The following is a 20,021-nucleotide window of genomic DNA, read 5'->3' as shown; positions in this document are numbered from 1 at the left end:
CTCAAGTTTAAGAGAATAGTTGACCATGCACTGCACAACTAAGCACCCGGCAAGACAGTGTATAGCGTAATCAGTCATTATAAGGAAACTTCTAAACAAACAGAGACTACGACATAATGGGTATAAGACAAAACACAGCACTACAAAGAGATGCTGAATGAAATATGTTTGGACGGCAAGGGATCAATGTGTGAAGCCCACAATGACAACTGTAGCAGAAGTAGGATATTTCTGCTTCAGTAGATTCAAAATCTCACAAATGTGCATATAATGTACCCTGACAGTACCAACCAAAAGGAAAAAATCTAAAAACGATGAAACAGGAACATTTAAAAATTCCAGTTATAATCCTGATGAATTTGTTGGTTACTCAACTTCAGTGGATAACTCATCATTATTTTTGCACAAAAAACTGAAATTTTTAAATAAACTTTAATGTTCTTTTTAATTGCAAGTGGAAACTAGAGACAAGTAATTCCTAAGAGTAATTTATTTTCAACATGATAATCAAACACACACATATTTATTTTCTTCATAAATCCAGTTTGCCTTAATGTTTTCAGCCCTGAAAGCTTGGAGTATTGATTTTATTTTTGTGCCTCCTGAAGGTAAAACCTATCCTCCACCTCTGTGAAATTAATAGTGTTCTTAACTTTGGTCAATTCCATTGCCTTTCAGAATTTATGCCACCATCCAAGTTTATATTCAGTGTAGTTGGTGCAGTTACTTAACTCTGACCTTTGAACTGACTTAGATAGTTACAGGGTGACATATGGTTTAACATGGACTCCTGGACATTAACTCACTGCTGGAGGTGAAAAAAGTAATGAGCAACAGACGAAAATCCTACGGCTGACAAAGGATCAAACCCTCAAACTTTTAAATCTGTAGTTGGCACTTATGAGTTGCTATGTAGCCCTTATCTTAAATAATAGTTACCTTGAAAAAATTAATTTAATAGTAGATACAAGGAACAGGGTTGCTGTGGGATGCTGTGAGATCTCATGTCTTATGCCTCACAAAAAGTTGGTAATTGCTTATGCATATACTGTTTCTGTAAAGTCTTTTGACAGCTACTGATGACAAAGTAGAGAGCTGAGGCTTTTCCATCACACTTCAATGATCAGTAACTTCAGGACATAACATATCAAAGCACCATTGTTCAACATTTCTATAATTAATTACCTGAATATAATTAATTACCTGAAGAGTAGTTGCATGAGTACAACTTGAAAATAATGTGTTTATTAATGTTAACACTATCATGTACACATATACCACAAACTGACACATTCCATATCATTTCGATAAAAAAATCATTCAAATGATGTATGCAACATGTCCCTAACCAACCAATCAACCAACTAACTCACTCACTCAAGGAAACTGTTATTTCTGACTGAAAAGATTCAGAGGTATGGGGTTCGATCCATGGTCAGTCCTAGGTCTTTTATCTGGCATTTATCACTTTTTTAAGCTCTGTGAGTGACTTAATATGAAAAATGCTGAGTTGCACCACGGTCTGGAGTCCATGTTAAACCGTACATCACTCTGTAATGAGCTGCCTAAAGTAGTTCAAAGATTAGAGGATGGTAAGAGCATAACACCTCAAACAGGACAAAGCCTAGTAAAGCACTGTATTGTTCAAATTAACCTTCTGGTTGATGACAAATCAATAGGTAGATCTTTTAATGTGTAATGTTGTATGTGTAGGTCAGTACAATGCACAAGTGTACTCAGCTGGTGAGATGTGTACAATTAAATTTTGTCATGACCCATCACAGCAGTATTGTTAAAGAGGAATTATAGCTAGTCTCGTTCAATGACATAAAACAATTTTTTCAGTCACAATGAGAAATTACCTGCATCTCTTTTGAGTCATTATGACTAACTCGTCCATCAGTGGCTGTAGCACCATGTTTAATAGTCATTACTCTGTAATTGTGAGCATCAGCATGCTGCAACACAACAAAAAGGCCTTAATGAGACTGAGTTTTACTAATGATAGCATAATGAAAGTAAAATTATGAACAATAGACAGATGTGTGGAAGAGACAATAGTGAATGGAGAGTAAGATATAAAACTAATGTTTTAGTGGTTACTGCAACATTGATGCTTATTGAATACTTCAGACAATCTTATTTGATGGTTTTGAACTGCAGTTACAGTTTTAGTTAGGATTTCGGTTTTTTATGTGGCTTTAAAGAGAATATGCAAATTGTGCCCTTCAGTTTCTCCAAATTAAATTCCCAGTTGAGTGATGTAAATGATCCCTTCTAGCATCCCATAAAATGAAATAACTTGTGCCAAAATAGTATTACAAGGCAACATCAGATATGCCTTCAAACAATCTGCCTACTTAAGGGAACAGAACTGCAATCAAATAAATAAAAATAAAATCTAAAGTAAAGTAATAACACTTTCACATAGTTATACCTACTAAAAGATAACACATAACTAGAAGTACGAAGTATCAATGGGTTTCCAGCAATACAGAAAAGATATCAGCTTTAATAAATAAAGCAACTGCACAGAAAACTAATAAGCAAAAAACCAACAAATGTTTTATTACTGCAAGGAAAAACATGGACAACAGATGAAAATATAGTAATCCAAATTTACATTTTCTGTTCTCAATATAGGGTATAAAGAGGTTTTTTAAGCAGCCTTTTTTGTGTGTGTGCCACAGCTTCCCTATTTCCTACCAGCAGATTGAACCCAGCCATTTGCTATACCTACTACTGAGTTCATGTATTTATTCCAGTCCATATTTTCACACACTGGTATTCCTAGGCATTTACACTGTTCAATTTCTTAACACTCCTGCAAAGGTAGAAACTGTAACACAATAGAACAACCCAACATGGCTCTATCCCTTAAAAAACTACTGTCCATCCTACTTTCACTTTTTCTGCAGATACTGCATTTTTATTTTGTTAACAGTCTCAAGGAAACTAATACAGTGTCACCCTACACAGCATCTACACTTGGCTTCGGATAGAGTGTTTCCAAAAGACTGATCTGATTTCAAAACTCCATATTTATTGACAAAAACATATTACTAACATGGAAAAATTGCAAAATACTCATAAAATTTAATAAGTTTTTGCTATGCAATTACAAAAACACTGTAAGTCCACCAGCAGTAACACAAATAACATCTAAACGATAACTAAATTCGTCAAACTTTACATAGTGTATCTGATTTTACAGATGTTATGGCAGCTGTTATTCTGTTCTTTACTTCTTCTATGTTATGATGTAAAAGGGAGATGAATACACTTTCCTTACACACCCCAACAAGAAAAAATTACATGTGGTCAGGTGGGGTGATCTGGGAGGCCAAAAATGAAGGGCAGTGTCTCGGGGTCCTGTGCACCCCATCCAGTGTTGGGCTATCTTCAAATGCTGTGGAACTGGCTTTTTCGCAATTTCGGGAGGACTCCGATGACTTCATTTTCCAACAGGGTGGAGATCCACCACACTGGCACAGCAACGTATTTCAGTTTCTCAATTACACACTGCCTTGACACTGGATAGGATGCACGAGACCACAAGACACTGCCCTGTTTTCTTGGCCTCCAAGATAGGCAGAGATGACACCATGCAATTTGTACTTGTGGGAATATGTGAAGGAACATGTCGTAGCCTCTCCTTTACCTTGTAACATAAAGGAAGTGAAGAACAGAATAACAACTGCCATAACTTCTGTACAAGCAGATGCATTATATAAACTTTATGATAAATTTAGCTTATCATCTAGATGTTGTTCATGCTGCTTCTGGTGGACACATAGAGCACTTGTAACAGCATAGCTAAAACTTTAAGATTTTGTGAATATTTTACAATCCATCCCATTCCTGTAGTACATTTTCACCAATAAATATGGAGTTTTGAGATCGGGTCATTCATCTTTATACACCCTGTATTTTGTCTACTCTTATAAAGTACACGGTATAATGTACATCTAAGTAGTAGTTAACACAATCTAAGCTCTCAATTTGCAATGAAAATAACTGAATGATTTTTATGCTTTACAACTGCTTACACATGTAATTTAACAGGTATTTTTATTCAGATTTAGCTTCCAATTCATGCACAAGAATTAAGTTTAACAGTTATAAAATCACATGCACTGGTAGCATCTCCTTATTATTTTTTATGTGCATAATTATATAACTCTATACTCCAGTCTGACAAGTGAGGGATGGGGGAGTGGAGTGCTGTGGGCAAAATACCAGGAACCCATGCCCCATGGGGCAACCAAGTCTCTCAAAGGTTTGGATCCCCCAGGTGCTGAGCTAGTAAATACCACACTAATATTGTACAATAATGTAGGAAAAACAGATTGCTACTTACTGTAAAGAAGACATGTCACGTTTCAGACAGGCACAATTAAAAAACACACTAAGCTTTTGGCCACAGCCCTCATCAGTAAACACACACACACACACACACACACACACACACACACACACACACTAGTACACCTCATGCACACACAACTGCCAACTCCAGCATCTTGAGCCAGAATGCCATGTCACATGAGATGCAAACAGCAACCTGGAGGAGGCGGAGAAGAGAATGGGATAGTAGTATATGGGTGGGGAGACAGACAAATGAGATCTAGTGGAGTGTGCAGGGCCTAGACTACCAAAACACGCACAGTCTGGAGGTTGTTGGGCAGAGCGGTGGGGGGAAAAAGGGAGCAAAAAAGGAGAGGAGCAGGGGATGATGAGCTGATGCATTGGCAGAGGGCTGCAAATAAACAGGGTGGGAGAATGATAGGATGAAGGGGACGGAAACTGTTGGCTGGAAGATTAGGGGATAGCATTTGACCAGTTGAAACCAGGGTAATTACAGGAATGGAGAATGTATTGCAAGGATAAATCCTACATGTACAGTTAAGAAAAGCTCCTGGTGCAAGGGAGAATACAGATGGCCCGGACAGTGAAGCAGCCATTGAAATCAGGTGTGTCATGTCCAGCTGCATACTGCACTACAGGGTGGTCTACCTCTTGGCCACAGTTTGGCAGTAGGTGTTCATCCTGATGGAAAGCTGGTTGATAATCATACCAATTGTGGTGTCACAAGGCTTAGGCCTGTCCCACCCCTCATTAAATCGACCAAGACTTATACGAAAAATTGTAAGAACAGTTAGTATTATTATGTTCTTTAAGTTCGTTTTTTGGGTTTTCAGAATTACTGTGGGAAGAAAGTTTATTTATATTGCAGACAATGTGGGAGACGTTGCACAACGATCACCCCGAAAGTTAAACGTAGTGGCAGGTGTGCAAGGAATAAAATGAATGCTGCAAACCACGAGCCATGGAGGATCCTGGGCCGTGAGGGCAGGGAGCTTCCTAGGTCATTGTTGGACAATGTCAAAGGAAGAGATATTCTGCTTTCTCTTTGTAAACAGATCGATAGAGTCTTGAAAGGTTCTTGTAAAACATATAGACGGGTGACACATTAGGTGGGATCCGATGCCTGTAATACTTCCACAGTTATTAAAAAGGCAAAACCAATAGTTCATCATTTATATAGATAAAAAGTAGTAAAGACATAGGAAAGGAAGAGTTGCGGCATCAGAACGAAAAAGTGATACATCGCTCAGCAACGAAGGACGTAAACCGCGGGCGTTACGTGGTGAAAACAAATCAACGGATGAAACAGTAAGTCTATAATTAAGTATAAAGCCATGTAACACTGCAGAATATAAAAATCTCTGCAATGATTGCAGCAGAGCTGGTAAACGAACACCTTTTTAGGAGGGGTGGGAAGAATATTGGGTAGAACATCCCTCATGTCAGGGCATGATGATAGGTAATCAAAGCCCTGGTGAAGGATGTGGTTCAATTGTTCTAGACCAGTATGGTACTTGATGATGAAGGGGAATGCTCTTTTGTGGCTGTTTCTTGGGGGTGTTGGGAGGATTGGAGGTGCAAGGGGAAATGTCATGCGAGAACTGTTTGCAGATTAGGTCTTGGGGTAATGCCTGTCTGTGATGGTGTCTGTGAATTTTTGTCACTGCGGCTATGCTGTCCCCTCAGTGGCCATGCTACACAGGAGGGATTTTTTGTTGTGAAAGGGACAACAGCTGTCAAAATGCAGATACTATTAGAGGTTGGTGGGTTTATGTGCAGATGAAGCCATCAGAGAGGGGGAGGTCAACATCTAGGACAGGGCATGCTGGGCTGAGGAGGAACACTTGAAGCAGATGGGAGAGGAAGTGTTGAGGTTGTGAATGAATGAATGAAGAAAGGGGTTTTGGCCCTGAGTCCAGATCATGAAGATGATACCAATGAACCTAAACCAGACTAGTTGTTTTGTGTTTAGGGAGGCTAGGATGATCTCCTCTAGATGCCCCATAAAAAGGCTGGCATAGGAGGGTGCCATGTGGGTGCCCATGGCTGTGGTTTATGATCCTTCCCTTCAAATGAGAAGTAGTTGTGGGTTATAACAAAGTTAATAAGGCATAAGAGGAATGAGGTAGTGGGTTTGGAGACTGAAGGACGTCTGGAAACATAGTGTTCAATAGCAATACAACCACAGGCATGAGGGATGTTTGTGTATAGGAAGGTGGCGTCAACAGTGACAAGGAGGGATCCAGGAGGTAAAGGGGTGAGGATGGTGGAGAGGCAGTGACGGAAGTTATTGGTGTCTTTGATGTGGGAGGCTAGATCACAGGAAGTTGTTGGCCAAGTGACCAATGGGGCATACAGGATTGTTGGGTTTGTGGGTCTTGGGGAGCATGTAGAAGTTGGGTGTGCTGGGTGTCATAGGGATTAGGAGGGAACTGGACTGAGGGGAGATGTTCTGGGAACAGCCTAAGGTTTTAAGCAGGAATTGGAGTTTGTGTTGGACTTCTGGGATGGGATCACTCTGGCAGAGTTTACAAGTGGAGGAGTTAGATAATTGGCAGAGACTTTCTACCAGGTAGTCACTGTGATGCAGGACAATAGTGGCGGAATCGTTGTCTGCAGATGGGATGATTAGGTCAGGATTTGTTTTGAGATTATGTATGGCTGTTCTTTCTTCTACTGAAAGGTTAGTGTTCTGAGGAAGGGGGGCAGGATGATGAGGCTAAGCTCAAGGTAAGGAATTCCTGTAATGAGACCAATGGTGGTTATGTGGTGGTGGTGGTGGTGAAGAGTGGTTGGATGGTGATACGAAATATGAACTGTAGGAGGGAGGGTTCAATGTTCTTCAAGTTTTTAACACCATCTAACTGTGAACCTCCCCCCGCCCCTCCGCCACACCTAACCACCTGTTGGTCACCTGCCAGGAATTCCTTATCTCCAAGTTAGCCTCACCATCCTTCCCCAAGTTCCTTCCTCAGAAGACCAACCCTACAGTAAAAAAAAGATCAGACATACACAACCTCAAAACAAATACTGACCTCATTATCCTACCTGCAGACAAAGCTCCACCAATTATCTTACTCCTACACCTATAAACTTCCCATTCCAGAAGCCCAACACAAATTCCAATCCCTGCTTAAAGTCTCAGAGCCTTCCCAGTACATCTCCATGAATCCATTTTCCTCCTCACCCCTATGGCATCCCTCATAACCAACTCCTACATGCTCCTCTAAATCCACTAGCCCAACAACCCTGGATGCCCCATTCTGGCTGGTTACTGTGTCTCCACTGAAAGAGCTCTGGTGCTCACAGACCAACAACTTCAACAGACTGCCAGTAGTTTAGAGTTCCATAACAAAGGCACCTACCACATCCTTTACTGGCTCTCCACCATTCCCACCCCTTTACCTCCTGGATTCCTACTTGTCAATGTTGACACCACTTCCCTATACACAACCTCCCTCATGCCCATGGTCCTACAGCAATTGAACAATGTTGTTGTTGTTGTTGTTGTTGTGGTCTTCAGTCCTGAGACTGGTTTGATGCAGCTCTCCATGCTACTCCATACTGTGCAAGCTTCTTCATCTCCCAGTACCTACTGCAATCTACATCCTTCTGAATCTGTTTAGTGTATTCACGTCTTAGTCTCCCTCTACGATTTTTACCGTGTATGCTGCCCTCAAATACTAAATAGGTGATCCCTTGATGCCTCAGAATATGCCCTACAAACCGATCCCTTCTTCTAGTAAAGTTGTACCACATATTTCTCTTCTCTCCAATTCTATTCAATACCTCTTCATTAGTTATGTGATCTACCCATCTAATATTAAGCATTTTTCTGCAGCACCACATTTGAAAGCTTCTATTCTCATCTTGTACAAACTACTTATCATCCATGTTTCACTTTCATACATGGCTACACTCCATACAAATACTTTCAGAAATGACTTCCTGACACTTAAATTTATACTCAATGTTAACGAATTTCTCTTCTTCAGAAACGCTTTCCTTGCCATTGCCATTCTACATTTTATATCCTCTCTACTTCGACCATCATCAGTTATTTTGCTCCCCAAACAGCAAAACACCTTTACCACTTTAAGTGTTTCATTTTCTAATCTAATTTCCTAAGCATCAGCCGACTTGATTCGTCTACATTCCATTATCCTTGTTTTGCTCTTCCAAGTCCTTTGCTGTCTCTGACAGAATTACAATGTCATCAGCAAACCTCAAAGTTTTTATTTCTTCTTCATGGATTTTAATGCCTACTCCAAATTCTTCTTTTGTTTCCTTTACTGCTTGCTCAATATACAGATTGAATAACATCAGGGAAGGGCTACAACTCTGTCTCACTCCCTTCCCAACCACTGCTTCCCTTTTATGTACTTCGACTCTTACAGCTGCCATCTGGTTTCTGTACAAATTGTTAATAGCCTTTCACTCCCTGTATTTAACCCCTGCCACCTTCAGAATTTGAAAGAGAGTATTCCAGTCAATATTGTCAAAAGCTTTCTCTAAGTCTACAAATGCTAGAAATGTAGGTTTGCCTTTCCTTAATCTATCTTCTATGATAAGTCTTACGGTCAGTATTGCCTCATGTGTTCCATTATTTCTACGGAATTAAAACTGATCTTCCCCGAGGTCAGCGTCTACCAGTTTTTCCATTTGTCTGTAAAGAATTCACTTTATTATTTTGCAGCCATGACTTATCAAGCTGATAGTTCGGTAATTTTCACATCTGTCTACATCTGCTTTCTTTGGAATTGGAATTATGGTATTCTTCTTGAAGTCTGAGGGTATTTCCTGTCTCATACATCATGTTCACCAGATGGTAGAGTTTAGTCAAGACTGGCTCTCCCAAGCTGTCAGTAGTTCTATTGGAATGTTGTCTACTCCTGGGGCCTTGTTTTGATTTAGGCCTTTCAGTGCTCTGTTAAACTCTTGACGCACTATCGTATCTCCCATTTCATCTTTATCTACATCCTCTTCCATTTCCATAATATTGTCCTCAAGTACATCGCCCTTGTATAGACCCTCTATATACTCCTTCCACCTTTCTGCTTTCCCTTCTTTGCTTAGAACTGGGTTTCCATCTGAGCTCTTGATATTCATAAAAGTGGTTCTCTTTTCTCCACCGATCTCTTTAATTTTCCTGTAGGCAGTATCTATATTACCCCTAGTGAGATAAGCCTCTACATCCTTACATTTGTCCTACAGCCATCCCTGCTTAGCCATTTTGCACTTCCTGTCGATCTCATTTCAGAGATGTTTGTATTCTTCTTTGCCTGCTTTATTTACTGCATTTTTATATTTTCTCCTTTCATCAATTAAATTCAATATTTCTTCTGTTACCCAAGGATTTCTACTAGCCCTCATCTTTTTACCTACTTGATCCTCTGCTGCCTTCACTATTTCATCCCTCAAAACTACGCATTGTTCTTCTACTGTATTTCTTTCCCCATTCCTGTCAATTGTTCCCTTATGCTCTCCCTGAAACTCTCTACAACCTCTGGTTTAGTCAGTTTATCCAGGTCCCATCTCCTTAAATTCCCACTTTTTGCAGTTTCTTCAGCTTTAATCTACAGTTCATAAGCAATAGATTGTGGTCAGAGTCCACATTGCCCCTAGAAATGTCCTACAATTTAGAACCTGGTTCCTAAATCTCTGTCTTACCATTATATAATCTATCTGACACCTTCTAGTATCTCCAGGCTTCTGCCATGTATACATCCGTATTTCATGATTCTTGAACCAAGTTTTAGCTATGATTAAATTATGCTCTGTGCAAAATTCTACCAGGCACTTTCTTCTTTCATTTCTTACCCCCAATCCATATTCACCTACTACGTTTCCTTCTCTTCCTTTCCCTGCTATTGAATTCCAGTCACCCATGACTATTAAATTTTCGTCTCCCTTCACTACCAGAATAATTTCTTTTACCTCCTCATACATTTCATCAATTTCTTCATCATCTGCAGAGTTAGTTGGCATATAAACTTGTACTACTGTAGTAGGCAAGGACTTCGTGTCTATCTTGGCCACAATAATGCGTTCACTATGCTGTTTGTAGAAGTTTACCCACACTTTTTTTTTTAAATTCATTATTAAACCTACTCCTGCATTACCCCTATTTGATTTTGTGCTTATAACCCTGTAGTCTCCTGACCAGAGGTCTTGTTCCTTCTGCCACCGGACTTCACTAATTCCCACTATTTCTAACCTTAACCATTCCATTTCCCTTTTTAAATTTTCTAACCTACTTTCACAATTAAGGGATCTGAAATTCCACACTCCGATCCGTAGAACGCCAGTTTTCTTTCTCTTGATAACGATGTTGTCTTAAGTAGTCCCCGCCCGGAGATCCAAATGGGGACTATTTTACCTCCGGAATATTTTACCCAAGAGGACACCATCATCATTTAACCATACAGTAAAGCTGCACGCCCTCAGAAAAAATTACGGCTGTAGTTTCCACTTGCTTTCAGCTGTTTGCAGTACCAGCACAGCAAGGACGTTTTGGTTAGTGTTACAAGGCCAGATCAGTCAATCATCCAGAATGTTGCCCCTGCAACTACTTAAAAGGCTGCTGCCCCTCTTCAGGAATGACATGTTTGTCTGGCCTCTCAACAGATACCCCTCTGTTGTGGTTGCACCTACGGTACAGCTACGTGTATCGCTGAGGCACTCAAGTCTCCCAACCAACGACAAGGTCCATGGTTCATGGGGGGTTTGAACACTATGTTTGCCAATGTCCTTCAGACTCTAAACCCACTGCTTCATTCCTCATACATCTTACTATATTCTAACCCACAACTAATTCTCATTTGAAGGGAAGGTGCATAAACACATCTGCAGCACAGCCATGGGCACCCACATGACATCCTCCTACACCAACCTTTTTATGGGGCTTCTAAAGGACACTTTCCTAGCCTCCCAAAACACCAAACACATCGTCTGGTCTAGGTTCACTGATGATATCTTTATGATCTGGACTCAAGGCCAAGACATCTTGTCTCCATTCCTTCACAACCTCAATGCTTTTCTCTCCCATCTTCATCTGGTCCTCCTCACCCCAGAGTGCCACCTCCCTAGATGTTGATTCCTCCTCTCTGATGGCTTCATCTGCACATTAAACCCACCAACCACCAACAGTGTCTGCATTTTGGTAGCTGTTATCCCCTTTACACCAAAATACCCCACCGATATAGCCTGGCCACCCGGGGACGATATAGCTGCAGTGACAAAAATTCCCATGCTCAGTATACTGAGAGTCTCATCAAGGCCTTCACAGACAGACAATACTCCCGTACCTAGTCTGCAAACAGATCTCCTGTGTCATTATGTCATTATTTCCCCTCACACCCCCAATCCTTAACCTCCCCCCCCCCCCCCCCTCCACGCAGAAACAGCTACAAAGGAGTGTCCCCTTCATCACCCAGTACCAACCTGGACTAGAACAACTGTACCACATCCTTTCCCTGGACTTTGATTACCTATCCCCGTGCCCTGAAATGAGGGACATCCTACCCACGATACTTCCCACCCCTCCTGAAGTAGTGTTCTGTCACCCAACCTCCACAACATCCTACTCCATCCCTATGACACTCCCAAACCCAACCCCTTGGCACAAGGATCATAGCTGCGTGGAAGACCCAAGTGCAAAACCTGCCCAATCCACCCACCAAGCACTTCCTATTGCAGTCCTGTCACACCACCGGGGACCAGGGCACCTGCAAACACAACTACATCATTTACCAGCTCTGCCACAATCACTGTAAAGATTTTTGTATTGGTATGATTACCCGTGAGCTGTCCACAGGATGAATGGCTTTTCATAATCAAGCAGGGGGGAGTTATCCTTACAACACATTCTCTGCTCTTGTAATTACCCTAGTCCCAACCTATGGTAACATACTGTCCCCACACCCTCCACCCAAAAGTTTCCATCTCTCCTGTCCTATCATTCTCCTACCCTGTTTATTTGCAGCCCTCTGCCAATGCATCAGCCCATCTTTCCCCACTCCTTTCCTTTTTGCTCACTTTTCCCCACCTCTCTGCCCACAACTTCCTGACACCACACCTGTTGACAATCTAGTCCATGCACATTCCTTCAGACAGCATTCATCTCTCTGCCCACCCATACCCTATATCCCTTCCCCTTCTGTTTCCCCACCCCCTCCAGACTGCTGCTTGCATCCCATGTGGTGATGCATTCTGGTCCGAGATGCTGAAGTTGGTGGTTGTGTGTGTATGAGGTGAGCTTGCTTGTGTGTGTGTGTGTGTGTGTGTGTGTGTGTGTGTGTGTGTGTGTGTGTGTGGTGGTTTTTAAATGATGAAGGCTGTGATCAAAAGCTGCATGTGAGTGTCTTTTTAACTGTTCCTGTCTGCAGCTAGAAGTGTCTTCTTTACAGTAAGAAGCAGTCTGTCTTTTCCTATGTTATTGATATTTCTACCTGGAGTTTCCATTGTTTGATATTGTATAATAATTTTTTATCATACAGTAAATAGAGGAACATTGCCCCAGCACCAGCACTGCTCATCTACTACATCTTTGCTTTACACTTCAGTTCTTCACTTATATCATTCTTCCAGACATACTGAATACAATTCTATTTTATGTTTAAACTTGCAAGCACAATATTTTCTTTAGACATAATCCACCAACACCACCTTGTGTTGGGGTCCAAAATCCACTTTCTTTAAATATTGTTGGAAATCTTAACAAAATATTTTCCCAACAAATGTGCCTGGCAACAACTGTGAAATGTCATGATAATTTGGTAGGGTTGACGACAACATTCAAATATAACACACTTCGTTCCAAGATGATTTACAAAAATTACATAGAAAATATTTTGCATTCAAGAGTAAAAACAAAAAATATTTCTATTCCTATATATGAGAAGTTGTCATAAAAGAACTGTAAAAGGAAGAAATGAAATGACAGGAAAGGAGTAACATTGATCATACTGATGCTTGGAAGTAAAGAGGTAATGTTCTTCTTTTGTTTATTCTAGGGACAATCAATTTACATGGGAACTCTCATGTTACTTTATGAGACATTATTTCTTTGTCAAAGAGGCTTGGCCTTCAGGGTCCATATTAGTAAAGCTGGAGTTTTCTCAGAATATTAAAACTATTGAATCACTATGATCCAGTTCTTGCAAAACACATTAGCAAAGTCAGAGATGGACAAGAAGCTATAAGCATTTACAAGCATATCATCTGTAAAGTGATACTAGGAATGAATTTATTTCTAGTTGTGCCCATAACATCAGGAATGCCATCTTGGAACAAGAGAAAATGAGTACTATTATTCAATTATTGTTGATGCAACTCCCAATTCAAATCATGCTGAAAAGACAACATTCATCCTGCATTATTTTTACTTCTGTAAGGGAACTGATGCATATGAGGTAACTGAATGGTTCTTGGAATTTTTAGATTATAATTAGAAAAGAGGACTTACTACCACACATTTAAATAGAATCAATACTTTTGAAATGCTCAATGTCTAACAGTGACTGCAGTGGACAAAGTTATGATAACAGAATAACATTATAAGAAGCAGTTGCCTGTGCGACTTGCAAAAGAGCCGGGACAATTTTTTTTCCATGGGACCCTCTTGCAAAGTTTTCTGTCTGTACATGCCATTGGCTCATACAGAGCACATTCAGCCGAGACTTGACATGAAGCAGATACTTTCTTCAGGGAAATTTGCAGTCCACAATGATTGAAATTTCTGAAACTAGGTATTGGAAGTTCATTTTACTCCATGTCTGATTTCTGTAGGAGTGCTCAGGTTGAAGCTGTAAAACCAATTGCAGCCAACTTGGATAAAACTGCTGTTGCTTCTGAACTCTCAGAAGTTAAATTAATCAGCTGCAACAGGTTCTGTGGCATGGGGTGTTTAGAAATATCACCACTGATGTTGAAGTAGAGAAGTTATTAAATGACTTAAAATATTTTTGCAAAAATTGAGGCATTGTGAGTGATTCTGAATTTCCGCAGGTGCACAATTAAAAAAAAGGATATCATGCCATGATGAAAACAGGAATTAAGTGACAGACATGAATTCAGAATATTTATTTGAGATAAATGTAATTTACATCATTACTGACAATGTAGTGTCTAACTTGAAAGCCAATAAGAAACAGTGAGAATTTTAGATGAATTTTTTGGGTTTTTACAGTAATACTCACAGACGATTGACAATCAGGTCACTGAAGCATTCGCATTATTTACCAATGAATACCATAATGATGTCACAACACATTTAAAGGAAGAAATTAAATACTTGAAAACACTTCATACCTCCAACTTTGAATAAATTTCTTTGTAACCTTTATACCTCTAGAGTACGATGCATAAGCTTAACATTTCAAACTCATTTCTGAATGAATGTGTAGATTTGCACATTCCATTGATAACAGGTGAAACAGAAATGTTATTCAGTACTCCACCTGGCATTAAAAATTCTCAGATCAACAGTGTCTCACAGATATGAGGTCCTTGGCAACTGAATAATTTGGCAAGGCAACCAAGCTTGGATGCTGTGTTCCAAACATCTGCTGAATGATGGGTCACAAAATGCCATTGAAAGTGTTATAGGCAAGTGGGTTACAATATGCTACCTGTTGCACGACTCACTGCCACTTACATGTGAGCGTGTTGACAGCTGCTTTCTGAAATGTGTGGAAACCCAAGGAAATGAGCAGGGATAGAACACTTCACATCACAGTGTTATTGGCACCAAACATTTTGTTTTAGAGTGAAGTAAGTTAAATAAATTTTTAAAAGAAATTAAATGGCACATATATACATTTCATGATAATTCATTGCTTAGTAACATCTGAAACAGAACTTGTAAGTTTATCAGTCAGATCACTTTTCTCAATTTTTATTTAGATGTAGGTTGAGCTACCATCCAGTTCCCTAGCTGTTGTGCTCTTAGTTTCCTGACAACTGTCTACCTCACTACTTTTCAAATCAATATTTATATTACTATTCTTTCAATCTCCAACTGAAAGAAAGTAACATGATGCTGGTATACTTTCTCAATATTTTTTACCTTTGTATTCACACACTCATTCATCACTCGATTGGTATACTAGTTCTTTAAAAGCTACAGTAGAAAACTGGAGACATGGTTTGTGATTACTTTGTATTTTACTACATTCCAAATTATACTGTTTGTAACAGAACATTGCACAAGGTGAATCACAATGACTATTTCCAATTTTCTGAAATAACAGAGAGCATGACCTTGAACATTTATATCAACAAAGCAATGCCCAATAACGCATTTTTAAACTTGAACTGGGATGAAGAAAACTGTGTATTGTAATAATGGTGTTGGATGACTTCACAGCAAAATGAATATGAAATTCAGAGCACACTCTTAGCAATAACACATCATGCAAGTGTGCTACACACTGTTTTCTTTCTATGAAATTATTACAATTAAATATAATCAATATCATGAATATATTTTAAAATATTATTTCAATTTGTAGCCACTTCGATCTATTCTTTTTGACTGAGAACATGTGGAAATCAGAAATGTGAATGCAGATAATGTGATTGGAAAAAAATTTCATGCCTGAAGCAGGTAATTTCCAACATGCAACTGAGCTTAGTGCTGTTAATAATGGCTTGATGATATACTTGTGTATACTACCAGAGCTACTGAATAATGAAAAACAGTTATTCTGCTCGAATTCCACTGGCAATATCTCGTTCAATATACAATACCTTAGTATAAACTCCATTTGTGAACTTACATTTAGCATTTGACATGAAATTATACATGGTCCAGTCACATTAATCGATCACTTTCATCACTGCCTATGTTTGATGTCAACGTGCAATAATCACTCACAGATGGCAAGTGGTTGCTATAGCAGTGCAGGGCACATACAGCACGTTTGAAAAGGGGGGGGGGGGGGGGGGGGGCAGTGCAATCATTGTCACATTGTGGAAACAGAGAGACTTATCTAACATTCAAGAAGGCATGATCATTGGCTTTCTAGCCAAGGGTGGAGGCATTTCCAAGATGGCTAAGTTTGTAAACTGTTAATGAGCTGCTGTGGTTGAAGTATACCATGCATGGCCAAATGACACTATCCAAAACTGGCGCCAAGGCAACTGTAGAGCACCATGGGCCATAGATGATGGGGTGAACAATGGCTCTGGAGGTGTGTATGGACAAACAGACATGCAACTGTTGCACAACTGACCACCCAGATGAACAAAGAGGCTATCAACAGGGTCATGTATCACCACAGGCTATCAATGGTACGCCTACATGCAGTTTGTTTTTCCTCAACACAATGGTATCTAGCAGGAGACAATGCAACATGTCACTCACTTGGTAATGTAGATGCATAGTTCAAAGAGCAACGAGATGAGTTTACTGTACTCCTCTGGCCACTAAACACCCCAGGTTTAAACCCAATTGAGAATCTATGAGACCACTCATTTAGCTCATTTGTAATATCCTCGGTACCTTTAAGAACCTCACTAACACTCTTCTTGCATGCCCATGCTGCAAAAGGTGATTATTCAGGTTTTTGATAGGTGTTCACATTAATGTGACTTAGTTATGTATTTATTCTTTATTTCAATCCAATAAGCACTTTTTGTGTATCTACAGTACACCTCAAGTTATGCTATGTTTAAAATAACAATAAAATTGGACTGCTGTATTTTGATACGGGACCAGCCCTGGCTCTCAGTGACCCTGTCTGTTCTCACCCAACCAGAAGTCCTGTTAATCCTGCCACCAAACTTACTAATCCTCATTATAACTAACTTAAACCTCTCGATTTCTCTTTCCAAATTTTCTAGCCTACCATCCCAATTAATAGAATGCCAGGAATTTTTTTTTATTAAATTATTAAATGAAACTTGAGGTCAGTACAGAAATTCTTAAATTTGATATGTATTCAGGGACCAACTATCTTCCAGAATATGTTCTTGCAATGGATTCTTGCGTGTGTGTGCATGTGCGTGCGTGTGTGTGTGTGTGTGTGTGTGTGTGTGTGTGTGTGTGTGTGTGCAGTGATATCATCCTGTGAGTTACTGATATGGATGCCATGTGGAGTACTTAAGCATAGACTTTAGTCTCCAATTTCTGTAACTTCCAGATTGCAGGATGCTGAAAAATCATAGGTATGTTCATTAATCAGTGCACTCATGCAGTATGATAAAAAATTAGTAGTTCCACTGTCTGACACCAGGTGAAAATAAGTTGCCTTGACAGAAGAGTGGGGGACATCCCCAAAGAAAAAAGTTCGGTAGCCAGCATGAATAAATGGCGAGTCCAATATCGACCTGTATGTTGGGAGTCTGACCTGTGTCAAACAAGAACATTACATGTGTCTGTTACCCTGCTTTCCATATGACAAAATCTGTACCATTTTTTGTTATAAATATACCACTTCACTTCTGTTATGTATGTAAAGTGTTTCATGTTGTTCATCATTACCTGTTATTCTCAAATGTCAAATGTGTGTGAATTCCTATGGAATCAAACTGCTGATGTCATTGATCCCTAGACTTACACACTACTTAAACTAACTTCTGCTAAGCACAACACACACACACACACACACACACACACACACACACACACACACACAAACACACACACACACACACAAACACACACACACACACACACACACACACAAACGCGCGCGCGCGCCTGAGGGAGGATTTGAACCTCCAGGGGGAGCAGCCTCGCAGTCTGTGACATGGCGCCTCAAACCACGCGACTACTCCGCATGACGTCTGTTATTACTCTTGTCCAAGAATGTCCCTGTTCCTTTGCAATTGTCAAGCAGTGCATTATTCAATGCAAATATGTGAGGCGTAATTCAAAGGTCATACAGAAAACACTGGAGTAATATTTAATGTCTACCTAATAGTTGCAGAAATCAGTACTTACAAGAATGTGATATGACTGCTTCTCCTTCAGATCACTTATTTGCAAGACAGTTGTGGGTCCATCCATGAGAACGTTGACTGCCAAAAATCCAGAACCTGGGCGCAACTTTTGCCTGCCAACAGCCTGCTCTATAGGTATACCTGTAACTGTCAACTGATGACATACTGGCTGTGGTGGTCCCAGAACAACCTCATTCCCTAAAATAAGGAATGGAAATGGATTATTAATCTCCATATATATCTAGGTAGGACATGATTACCTACCATAAAGGCATAATTTGCAGTAATTACACATTTTCAAGCAGGAACAAATGAACTAATGAGATAAGAGGAGATATTAGAGTGTCTACATCTGAATATGAGCAAAGTATTAAAGAGCTTTCCTCTGTATTAAGCAATGCTATAGAAGATTTGTAAAACTGGTGGTGTATTAAATGAATTATCCCACAATCAAAGTACAAGCTACTAAACTACTGATAGCTTGTTTCCTACTGTTGCTAATATCAAAACATAACAATTCAAGATGTTGATTACTCTTTTTCTGGACCTACTTAAGAACAACTTTAGAGAATGTTTTAAAGTACCAGGTGATCAAAAAGTCAGTACAAATTTCAAAACTTAATAAACCATGGAATAATGCAGATAGAATGATAAAAATTGACACACATGCTTGGAATGACATGGGGTTTTATTAAAACCACCCCGTATTGCTAGACGTGTGAAAGATCTATTGCGCACGTTGTTTGGTGATGATCGTGTGCTCAGCCGCCACTTTTGTCATGCTTGGCCTCCCAAGTCCCCAGATCTCCATCCATGCGATTATTGGCTTTGGGGTTACCTGAAGTCGCAAGTGTATCATGATCGACCAACATTTCTAGGAATGCTGAAAGACAACATTCGACGCCAATGCCTCACCACAACTCCGGACATGCTTTACAGTGCTGCTCACAACATTATTTCTCGACTACAGCTATTGTTGAGAAATGATGGTGGACATATTGAGCATTTCCTGTAAAGAACATCATCTTTGCTTTGTCTTACTTTGTTATGCTAATTATTGCTTTCTGATCAGATGAAGCGCCATCTGTCAGACATTTCTGAACTTTTGTATTTTTTTGGTTCTAATAAAACCCCATGTCATTCCAAGCATGTGTGTCAATTTGTACCATTCTATCTACATTATTCCGTGATTTATTCAGTTTTCTAATTTATACTGACTTTTTGATCACCCTGTATAAGAGTTAACCATCACATGAAGATTTAAACTGACAGTGTTTTAAGAAGAAAAAGAAAACCAGTACTATGTGGTGCGTCTGTTAATATATCACTATTTAAGGTGTTGTTCATTTGTGTCATCATTCTCTCTTCTTCAGTTAATTAGTATCACATAGTTTTGATAAACAAGACAGGAGGTAGGCGTTAATCGGTAAGCAAACTGGTTTCCCAGCCACAGTGTAAACTAACTTGCTCACGTGACAAGGTCCAGTCCATTCCAATTTAAAGTAGCATGTATTGTTATCTCAGAGTGCAAGTATGAAAAATACCTTTGCAGTAAGCTGCCACAGCTTGCTGTTAATGGCCAAATTTTACTGAGAGTGAAAAAAAGAAAGGCATGACAGTGCCAACAGAGTAAGCAAGTCAGTGGTATGCGAATTATGGAAGGAAGGACACAATGCTGAATAGAGCAGGATTCAAGTATCTGCTGT

General features: G+C 39.7%; 1 protein-coding gene across 2 annotated transcripts in view; it reads right to left on the bottom strand.

The window, feature by feature from the left end:
* The window catches only part of LOC126354004 (intermembrane lipid transfer protein VPS13D), a 488,122-nt gene that overhangs the window by 54,312 nt on the left and 413,789 nt on the right, over positions 1 to 20,021 (bottom strand). For both annotated transcript variants that reach the window (XM_050003313.1, XM_050003314.1), the window contains 2 exons: positions 18,317 to 18,513; positions 1,863 to 1,958 (listed from right to left, as the gene is read on the bottom strand). In XM_050003313.1, coding sequence (XP_049859270.1) covers positions 1,863 to 1,958; positions 18,317 to 18,513 — 293 coding nt within the window. The remainder of the gene's footprint in view (positions 1 to 1,862; positions 1,959 to 18,316; positions 18,514 to 20,021) is intronic.

The sequence above is a fragment of the Schistocerca gregaria genome, chromosome 3 (genome assembly GCF_023897955.1).
Source record: "Schistocerca gregaria isolate iqSchGreg1 chromosome 3, iqSchGreg1.2, whole genome shotgun sequence".
In the NCBI taxonomy this organism is placed as follows: Eukaryota; Metazoa; Arthropoda; class Insecta; order Orthoptera; family Acrididae; genus Schistocerca; species Schistocerca gregaria.
The sequence above is the reverse complement of the archived record's forward strand: the minus strand, read 5'-3'. Positions and strand labels throughout refer to the sequence as shown.